The sequence below is a fragment of the Dipodomys ordii genome, unplaced genomic scaffold, assembly GCF_000151885.1.
Source record: "Dipodomys ordii isolate 6190 unplaced genomic scaffold, Dord_2.0 Scaffold143, whole genome shotgun sequence".
NCBI classification, from domain to species: domain Eukaryota; kingdom Metazoa; phylum Chordata; class Mammalia; order Rodentia; family Heteromyidae; genus Dipodomys; species Dipodomys ordii.
Genome location: NW_012267359.1, coordinates 2,911,520 through 2,921,923, shown reverse-complemented (window position 1 = coordinate 2,921,923; position 10,404 = coordinate 2,911,520). Strand labels below are relative to the sequence as shown.

The 10,404-nt window shown below is 57.6% G+C and overlaps 1 protein-coding gene across 1 annotated transcript in view; it reads right to left on the bottom strand.

The window, feature by feature from the left end:
* Ephb4 (EPH receptor B4) overlaps nucleotides 1-9,578 on the bottom strand; it is a 23,246-nt gene extending 13,668 nt beyond the window's left edge. The window contains exons 1-6 of the mRNA XM_013031713.1: nucleotides 9,442-9,578; nucleotides 6,676-6,746; nucleotides 5,526-5,813; nucleotides 4,175-4,571; nucleotides 1,857-2,012; nucleotides 1,415-1,747 (exon numbers count right to left, since the gene is read on the bottom strand). Coding sequence (XP_012887167.1) covers nucleotides 1,415-1,747; nucleotides 1,857-2,012; nucleotides 4,175-4,571; nucleotides 5,526-5,813; nucleotides 6,676-6,746; nucleotides 9,442-9,493 — 1,297 coding nt within the window. The 5' untranslated portion in view covers nucleotides 9,494-9,578. The remainder of the gene's footprint in view (nucleotides 1-1,414; nucleotides 1,748-1,856; nucleotides 2,013-4,174; nucleotides 4,572-5,525; nucleotides 5,814-6,675; nucleotides 6,747-9,441) is intronic.
* Nucleotides 9,579-10,404: the final 826 nt, after the last annotated feature.

Here is a 10,404-nt window from a genome sequence, read left to right as displayed (position 1 = left end):
CTGAGGGACAGTGCCCAGGCCCACGACTGAACCCCCCCCCCAAAAAAAAAGAAAGACAAAGACATGCAGGGACTTGCCGCTCTGTCTTAGTCTTTACTTTCCCCAACTCTTTTATTTTTTGGTTGGACCAAGGCTTGAAATCAGGGCCTTCTACTTGCTCCTGGAGCTTGACCACTTGAGCTGTGAGATGGAGTATCACAGACTTTTCTGCCTGGGCTAGCTTTGAACTGTGATCCTCCATATCACAGCCTCCTCAGTAGCTAGGATGATAGGCATGAATCATCTGTGGCCCAACATCTTGGGACTCTGCCCCTGGGCCATCATGTCCTTTAACCAACACACTTATGTTTGTTTCTTGGCCCTCCACTCTTTCTGTGGATGGACTCCACTTCCCAGTGCTGGCCTTTTTCTTTCAAATTCTCAGTCTATCCAGACCAGAGGCTCCTTTTTTTTTTTTTTGTCGGTCATGGTGCTTGAACTCTGAGCCTGGGCACTGTCCCTCAGCTCTTCAGCTCAAGGCGAGCACTCTACCGCTTGAGCCACAGCGCCACTTCCGGTTTCCGAGTGGTTTATTGGAGATAAGAGTCTCATGGAGTTTCCTGCCCCTGGCTGGCTGTGAACTGTGATCCTCAGATCTCAGCCTCCTGAGTAGCTAGCATTACAGGGGTGAGCCACTGCCGGCCCCCACCCAGCTTCCAGAGGCTCTTTTATTTGCTCCCTTTGTAAAGTTCACTCTGGGAAAGTGAGGCAGACTCCTCCCTTCTCTTGGCTAAGTCTCTGCCCAAGACCTGTGTCACCTAGCTAAACGGTAGTCACCTTCCCCTCCTCTGTCACATCCTGGACGCCTCCTCCCCCCCACACCTCTCATCCCACCCTGGGAGGGTCCCAGGCACTGAGGCCACATTTGCACCTGGTGGTGCCAAGCCTTCCTTTACTTGACCACACCTTCTCCCAACCTCTTCCCTCGTTAAGGCTGGGCAAGACAGCCCCCCAGCCCCCAGCCGCACGACCATGCACTTCTCCACCAGGGGGGAGGGGAGCAGCTCGGCAATACAATAAACTTCTCTTCACGTGGTGTTCTCTGTATCAGCTACCTAATTCAACCTATTGAATTTACCTAACACCCCCTACCTCTTGGTGGATCGAGGACTGAACTCAGTAACTTGGGCTTTGCTAGGCAGCTATTTGGGCCACGCCCCTACTGTTGGAGCAAGCCAATGTCCTATCACCGGAGCCACGCCCCCGCCACCTTGGCCACGCCCCCGATGCCTTAGCCACACCCTCAGGGGTGGGGCCAAGGCCAGGATTACACGAGCCCCGCCCCAGAACCAGCCGCAGAACTCGTCCACTGCTCCTTCTAAGGACACCCCCAGCCTCATCCCCAGCCCCCCCTCACCCCCACCCCCAGCCTCACCCTCGCGGTCCGTGGTGACATTGACGGCCTCAAATGGCACAGGCCCTGAGGCTAAGGAAGACACGCCGTTCACGGCGGAGACCTCGAAGGTGTAGGTGAAATCGGGGCGCAGCCCTCGAACTGCCACCCAGGGCTCCTGGAGGTTCCGGGGGCCGGGGTCGAAGGTTAGGTCGCCCCCGCAGGGCAGGCAGGAGCCCCCAGGGCGGCACTCGTGGCAGCGCAGGGCGTAGGTGAGGTCGTCGCGGCCCCCTGACTCCAGGGGCGCGCTCCACTCCAGGCGCAGGTGGGAGCCGTTCAGGTGCGGGACCACGCTCCGGGGCGCCGAGGGCGGGGCTGCGGGAAGCGGGGGTCAGCCCGAGGGTGCGGGGCTCGGGAGGGGTGAGGGCTGTGCGGGCTCCACCCCGGGAATCCCCGCTCCCAGGCTCTGGGCGCTGCCACTCACTGGTGCAGGGGGCGCTGCGCTCGTCGGCGCGGGTCCGGTAGTAGCCATTCCGGCACTGGCAGAAGGGCGATCCGATGGTGTTCGTGTGGCTGTTGGCTGGGCACGGCTGGCAGGACCCCTCTCCTGACTGGGGCTTGAAGGTGCCCTGGCCACAGGCTGAGGGAGAGGATGGGTGAGAATGTGCACGCACACTCGGGCATCCAAACCCCAAACCACAGAAGCTGGGCAGGACGACATAGCTCACACCTGTAACCTCAGCCACTCAGGAGGCTGAGATCGGAGGATCTGAGATCAAAGCCATGAAGCCAGCCCTGGCAGAAAAACCCTCCAGCCTCTTAACTCCAATTAACCAGCAAAAATGGCCAGAAGTAGAGCTGTGGCTCAAATGGTAGAGAGCCAGCTTTGAGTGGAAAAACCCAAGTGAATTTGTGAGGCCCTGGGTTCAAGTCCCAGTCCACACACACACACACACACACACACACACACACACACACACACACACACCATCCAGGTTGCATGCAGTGGTAAGATGAAACAGAGGCTGAGATCTGAGGATCACAGTTCAAATGGCATGGAAGGATCTGAGAAACATCTGTGGGCAGCTGGTGCCAGTGGCGCACACCTGTAATCCTAGCTACTCAGAAGGTCAATCTGAGGATTCACAGCCCAGAACAGAAGTCTTTGAAATTCTGTTTCCAAATTAAACAGCAACAAGTTGAGCTACAAATGTTACTTAAATGGTAGAGTGCCTGCCTGCCTAGCAAGCCAACCAATAACAGGCTCTGGGTCCAAATCTCAATATTGAAAAACAAAAACTAAGGGGGGGTGGGGGAGAGAGGACAGACCCTTTAACCATGGAAGGTATTTTTTCTTTTTGTCGGTCGTGGGACTTGAATTCTGGGCCTGGGTGCTGTCCCTGAGCTCTTCAGCTCAAAGAGAGCGCTCTACCACTTAAGCCACAACACCACTTCTGGTTTTCTGGTGGTTTTTTATTAGAGATGAGAGTCTCATGGACTTCCCTGACTGGACTGGCTTTGAACCGCAATCCTCAGATCTCAGTAGCTACAGACATGAGCCACCAGCACCCCAGGGGTATTTTCTATCTGACTTTCATAGTCTAAGGAAGCACCCAGACTTCTGATTAGAATAATAATTTTAAATGTATACCACAAAGTATGTAGGCTTCCCAACAAAATCAAATAAATATCAACACAATTGTAAGTGTTAAAAAGAAATCTATACATTGATAATATAGCACCATGTGTGTCCCTGTAAACAGGGGCAGATACAAGCTGGGCAGAGTGGTACACTCCTATAGTCCCAGCATTCCAGAGGCTGAGAAGCCAGCTTGGGCTACGTGGTGAGACCCTGTCTGGAACAATTCAAAACCACATGAATTCAGAAGGCAACAACAAAAATATACAAGCAGGGTGCCAGTGGCTCATGCCTGTAATTCTAGCTACTCAGGAGGCTGAGATCTGAGGATCATGGTTCAAAGCCAGTCTGTGAGACTCTTACTTCCAATAAACCACTCAGAAAAGCAGAAGTGGTGCTGTGGCTCAAGTAGATAGAGTGCTCACTTTGAAATGAAGAGCTGAGGGACAGCGCCCAGGCCCAGAGTTCAATCTCCACGACAAAAAAAAAAAAGTATACACACACACACACACACACACACACACGGAAATGAGGTTTTTTTTCCTTCTTCTTTGCTGGTTTTTTTTTTCTATCTTGTGTGTTTATCTGTCTCTGGGAGGGTAAGTAAGAGGCACAGAAATGAGGGACAGAGTGAACCAACGCAGCAGTGGTACGCACTGGACACTGTTGAAAATGAACTATATAACTTGTAGGTGGGGATGGGAGGGAAAAACTGGGAGAGAGCAAGGTAAGGGTGACATTGTCCAAAAAGAAATGTACTCTTTACCTGACTTCCATAACTGTGACTCCCTCTGTATATCACCTTTATAATAGCAATAAAAAAGAAATACACCCCCCCACACACATACACATACACACCACACACACAAAATACAGTGGCAAATCTCATCCACTCTGATAGTATTAAAGTCATAATGAAGCCAGGCACGGGTGGCTCACGCCTGTCATCCTAGCCACTCAGGAGGCTGAGATGTGAGGATCACAGTTCAAAGCCAGCCCAAGCAGGAAAGTCTGGAAGACTCATCTTCAACTAACCACTAAAAAGCAAGAAGTGGAGCTGTGGCTGTAATGGGAGAGCACCAGTTTTGATAGAAAAACCTCAGGCCCTGAGTTCGAGTCCCACCACCGGCACGAAACCAAAGGAAAAGAAATTAAGCCCTCACCTCTGCATTTTTTGTTCCCTTCCGTGGCCTCGAACCCAGGCACACACCAGCAGCCGGTGACGGGCTGCTCTGCCCACTGGCCATCTTCCCGGCAGTAGAGGCTGGGGCTGGGGCCGGGTGCGGGGAGCGCATTGGCCACACAGCTACCCGCCACGGGCACCACCAGCTCGCGGGGCACGGTTTCTGGGAAGCGGGTGAGGTTCATGGTCTTCTCGGAGCACTTCTTGTAGAAGAGGTGGAGGGACAGCAGCGCCATGCAGGCGCCCTGGTCCTGGAAGGCCAGGTAGAAGCCCGCCTTGCTGAGCGGCCCCAGCCGCAGCGTCTTCACGTTCACCTTGCCTGTGGCCTCGGCCCCTGGGCGCTTCCGAGTCAGGTGCTCAGCAGCCACTGTGTCCACCTGGCAGGAGACGGGGAGAGGACGACTCACCGGCCCTGTCCGCTTCTCTCAGGAGCAGTGGATTTTCTTTGTCCCAACTCCCCCCTCTACAGGCTCCCTTCATTTGTTCCAGAACTTTCCACTGCATTTTACCCCCAATAACTTTCCTGCAACCACCAAAGCTGTCCAATTAATCCTTACTGAGCACCTCCAGTACATGATCCAGCCTTCATTCTGGTCCCCTCCCAGCCCCCTGCTCTTCTCTACACCCAGAAAATGCCAGATCCTCTTCCCAGAGCGAAGGAGAAAGAGAGGGATGAGTCACAGAGTCACAAAGATGCGGGGCTGGGAAGATCGCTGAGACCCTGGGTTCGATTCCTCAGCACCACAGAAGCAAAAAGAAAAGAGCCAGAAGTGGCGCTGTGGCTCAAGTGGTAGAGCGCTAGCCTTGAGCTGAAGAGCTGAGGGACAGCGCCCAGGCCCAGAGTTCAAGCCCCATGACCGGACCCAAAAAACAACAAAACAAACAAACAAACAAAGATGTGACAAACAAGCAAGACAAGTGCTGTAGCTCATGCCTGTAATCCCAACTATGCAGGAGGCTGAGATCGGAGGGCTGAAGTTGGAAATTATCCGAGCAGGAAAGTTGGTGACTCTTATCTCCATGTGAGCACCAAATAAAAAAATTAAAAAACAACAACAACAACAAAAAAACACAGAAGTGGAGCTGTGGTTTAGAGTGCTAGAGCACCAGCCTTGAGCAAAAAGCTCACAAACAGTGCCCAGGCCCTGAGTTCAAGCCCTAGGACTGGAACCAAAAAAAGAAAGGTATCAGCCAGAGGGAGACAGGAAGACAGAGAAAAATGAGGACTCCGAAAAGTGGAATCAGCCAGGGCTACCCGGGCAGCATCTGGGAGGTGGAGCTGGAAGAGAAGGCACCCACCCCGGAGCGCGTCCCTGATGGGTGCTGGGTACCTTGATGTAGGGGTTCTCCATCCAGGCTGGCGTGTGTGCTGTGGCCGTGTCTGCCTCACTCTCGTAGTAGAAGACGGTGAAGGTCTCCTTGCAGGACCGACCGGCCCGGGGCAGGGACAGGCACTCAAGCATGGTGAAGCGCAGCGTGGCGTAGACATGCACGGCACCGCGCCGGGGTACCCAGCCCGTGCGCAGCCAGTGCGCCTGGCCAGGGGCGCGCTGCATGTCACACACCTCGTACGTGCGCACACTGTGCTGCTCCTCGTCCAGGCCGCTCAGCTCTTCCCACTGCACCGAGAGAGGGGGGCAGAGTCAGACAGGTTCTGTGACTCTCAGGTCTGTCTCCCTGGCTGAGATCAGAGAATCGATGTTCAAAGTCTACCCTGGTAGAAAAGTCCATGAGCCTCTTATCTCTAATTAAGCAGCAGAAAGTGGAGCTGTGGGCTGGGAAGGTGGCTTGATGGTAGAGCGCTTGCCTAGCATCCACGAGGCCCTGGGTTCAATCCCTCAGTACCATATAAACAGAGAAAGCCAGAAGTGGTGCAAGTAGTAGAATGCTAACCTTGAGCACAGAGTGGCTCATGAACAATGTCCAGGCCCTGAGTACAAGCCCAGGACTGGCAAAAAAAAAGGAGGGCTGGGAACGTGGCTCAGTGGTAGAGCGCTTGCCTTTCATGCCTGAGGCCCTGGGTTCGATTCCTCAGCACCACATAAGCAAAAAGAAAAAAAGCCAGAAGTGACACTGTGGCTCAAGTGGTAGAGCACTAGCCTTGGCTGAAGAGCTGAGGGACAGCGCCCAGGCCCAGAGTTCAGGCCCCATGACTAGACCCCCCCCCAAAAAAGGAAAAGAGAAGTGGAGCTGTGGTTCAAGTGGTAGAGCACCAATCGAAAGTCAAAAGGCTAAGAGAGAACACCCAATTCCTGAGTTCAAGCCCCAGTACTGGTACAAATGAAAGGAAGGAAGCGAGGGAGAAAGGAAGGAAAGGAGGGAGGGAGGGAGGGAGAGAGGGAGAGAAAGAGAGAGAGAGAGAGAGAGAGGAAGAAAGGAAGAAAGGAAGGGAGGGGAGGGGAGGAAGTCTGAGGAGCGGTTTGGGGATACCAGGTGCTCAGGACACCCCATCCAGAGACACAGCAGCCCCCCAGCTCTTACCTGCCCTTCCACCTGAGGGAATGTCGCCCACTTCAGATCTGCAGTTTCCAGTTTTGTGTTCAGCAGAGTTTCTAAGAGACAAAGAGGTGAGTGAGCCTCAACCTTCCCTGCAGGCCCAGCTCCGCGGCTGCGAGCTGGAGTCAGGGGACTGGAGGGGGGGAGGGGGAGCCCTGCCCTCGGCACCCCCTCTCCAGCAGGCCTCTTGTTTGGAGTGCCAGCCCCACCTTCAACAGCTGGCAGGTACTGGACTGCCTCAGGTCGCCCAGACCTGGGCCTTCCAGAGAGGCTGGGCCCTGGAGGAGGAGGGGAAGAAGGGAGGGAGGGAAGAAGGGAGGGAAGCAAATTGGGGAGAAAAGAGCCCCATCCTTACCTCAACCGCCCCTGGGGCAGAGAGCATTCCCGCCGCCCGGGCTGTCCCCTTCCTCGCAGCCCTCCACTCTGCTGCCCCACCCCCACTCCTCCTCCTCCTCCTGGTTGCCACCCCTTTTCACACCAAAGGTTCCCGTCCTTCCCACCAGAGAGACGACGGGCACCTGAGGCACAGCCCCTCCCCCTGGGGCACTGCCAGCCTGCAAGGAGGAAATGCTGGAGGCCGGGACCAGGACTCTGGGGTTCCCGCCCTGCCCCAGCAGAGAGGCCCCACATCTGGATTCGGTTATGAGGAGGAACCGGGGAAGAGATTTTCGGAGAAGGCATAGGGGAAGTGTGAACACACCTGGCTGGGCTCTAGCATCTGGGGGGGTGGGGGGGGGAGAGAGAAGAGGGGGAAGAAGGGGGAGGGGGGACCAGGATTCTGGCAGAAAGGGATTAGGAAAAATTGCAGGAATGCCCCTTGGCAGTGGCAGAGGCCCCCCCCCTCGAGGCCAGGGCACCATGGGGAGGGGCAGGAGGCAGAGACCTGCTTGGGAGGAGGCTGGTAAGGGACCCAACTGCACACCTGGAGTCCGCTCCTCCACCCCTACCCCTCGGGGGTGGCAGGGGAGAAGCTAAGCCCCCCCCACCCCCCACCCCCGCCGTGGGTGTGGCAGCCTCTTCCTAGGGACCGGTGCACTGGGGGATTTGGTGCAGGAAAAAAACCTAGGGGGCCCACCGTGAGGCCCAGGGTTCCCTGTGGGTGAAGCAGCCGCCCAGCACTTTGGGACAGGATGCCTGGAGTGCTGGGAAGGGGGAGAATCGAGGCTGTGGTCTCCACCCTCCATTGTTCAAGAATGGATGGCGTTTTCCTGTCTCCAATTTACAACAGTGTCCTCCACACTCGGGGCCGGGCATGGCCTCACTCTCTCTTCCTCCAGCCTCCACCATCCCTTTGACGCGGCCGTTCACAAGCCTCGCTCACCTCTTTCTCCCCAGCTCTCTGTCCCACTTCCATTTGCCTTTCTGTCACTACCTCTCCCCTCCTCTGATGTATGTCTTCCACCACCTTCTGGAGAGTTTTGGATAAACTGAACGTTTCTAAGCCTCAGCCTTCCCATCGGGAAAATGGGAGGTGAGAGCGGCTGGAGGTAAAAGAATCCATAAAGCTAAGGGAGGATTAGGGCTTGGAAAGCACACAAGAATGAGCAATTTCCTCTTTACACCTTTCTCTCCCCTCCTCCTCCCCAGTACACTTTGTCCCCGAGATTTTTCTGCCCCGAGCTTTCCTCTTCCCTTGGCCCCAGGCTCCCAAAACTCCCTCCAAATACTCGGCCTTTGATCCCTAGTCCAGAGCGGCTCTGCCCAGCCAGGGAGAGAAGTCTTCCAATTGCCTTTGATTTCTCCTGGTCAGCAGCAACCCCCCCCCTTACACACACACCAAAGCCCACTCCCCAGAGACCCGTTTGATTCTAAGCAGTGAAGAGAACTGGGGAGTCTGGGGGGTGGGGGGAACAGCTCATTGAAAGGAGATTAGGGACCGCAAAGCAGAGTGGTTGATTGGACTCTTGGCTGCTCCTCTGGGGCATGGCGACAGAAGAAAGACTCAAAGATCTTGGAAAACAGAAAGAAGAAAAAAGAAAGAAAGAAAAAAGGAAATATAGAAACTTGGGGTGACTAAGATGTGGTAGTTGTGCAAAGTTAGGGGTGACCCGAGGACATGGATGAACACTTTGTGCTGGTTTGTCAGGCGGGAGAAAAGTCATGGATGTGGACAGAGCTGGGGTCTAGGTGGCATTTTTAAAAAGTTGGGGTACAGCCTGGGGAAACCAGGGGAGAGGCTTGCCTGCAGAAGGGGAAATGGCCTGAGGAGCCTTTCGGGGCGTGTGGAGTGGGGCTGCAGGAGGGGAGGGGCATTCCGAGGGGTGCAAACCCAGGTGGGGATGCTGGGGAATTCACGGGGGGGGGGGGGTCGGTGATCGGGCCTAGCACGAAGTTGTGCCCGGGCTGCAGCTGCAGGTCTGGAAGCGTCCTTCCCTCCTCCCGTTTAGCCCGAAGTGAGAAGTCGGACGGAAACTTTGGGGGTCATCTTGGACCCCCGAGGTGGGGAAGGAAGGAAAGGCTGCCACGGGCGTCCGGCACGAGGGGTTGAGAATGTGGGGTGCAGGGGTACAGGAAAGTCCCGGGTCGGGGCCCGACTCCAGCTCTTTTCCCAAACAAAAGAAAACTCCACTCCCCGGCGGCCGCCTCTCCCCGCCCCCTCCGCCTCGCACAGTCGGTGCGCGGTGTTGGGGGGTCGGGGTGCGGGGAGACAGATAAAGAACAGGTCGGATCCTCCGCTCCCAGGCTCAACTTTTGTTAGGGGGGGGGGAGAGGGAGTTCCAGGAACGGCGGGGTGCCGCCGGGGAAACTCACCTTCTAAAGCGGCAGCCAGCGAAGCCCAGCAGAGCAGCGCCCGCAGCTCCATGGCGCCTCCTCGATCGCGCTGGATCCGATCCGAGTTTGGGGGGCCCTAGCCCCCCCAGGTCTGACCCTCCCCTGGGCGGGTGGGCGCCGACGACGCACCGGGGCCTCTCCGTCGGGGCCCTCGGTCAGCGGCGGCCCATGCGGAGGCTCCGGGCACCGGGCGGCGGCGCCCAGGTGTGGCCCCGCGTCCCCGCCGCGCGCGCGGGAGGCCGTGTGCGGGGCGTCCCCGGCGGTGGCGAGAGGCGCTGGGCGGGCGCGCGAGGGGTGTGGGGGGGGAGAGGGAAAGAGAGAGAGAGAGAGAGTTGCGGCTGGAGTTTGGGGGTCCCGCCCAGGCTGGCCGGGGTGGGCCGTCCGCTCGCGATCTTCCCCCTACTCTCTCTACAGCGGCTCAGCTCGCGCCGCCGGGCCGGGAGCTCTCCGCGCGGGCGAGGACGGTGGGAGCCGCGCCGGCCCGGACCCGGAGGGAGGGAGGGGGCGGCGCGGGGCCGGAGAGGGAGGGGCGGGCGGGCCGGGGAGGGAGGGGCGCGGGGGCGGAGTTGGGGCAAGCCCCCCCCCCTCGCCCAGCCCTGTCCTGGCAGGGGTGGGAGGGGGGACACTAAGAGAGAAGAGAGAGCGTGAGGCGAGCACGCTGATTGGCCCGCTCCCTGATGAATAATTCACGAGGGGGCGGGGCCGCGCCGCGGTGGGAGCGCGCTGCGAAGTTGGAGAAAGTTTGGCGCAGGGGGAGGGACGCGGAGCCCCGGGGCCCGCCCCGACCTGCGCGGACGCCGCGCGTCCGGCCCCGGAACGCGCGTGTCAGGCTAGTGGCCTGGGGAACCCCTCGGGACAGCCTCGAGTCCAGCAGGCACCCCGGAAGCAGACAGAAACATCCGACCACCAAGGGCCGTCCCGCTGCGCGTGTAAATGCGCCCT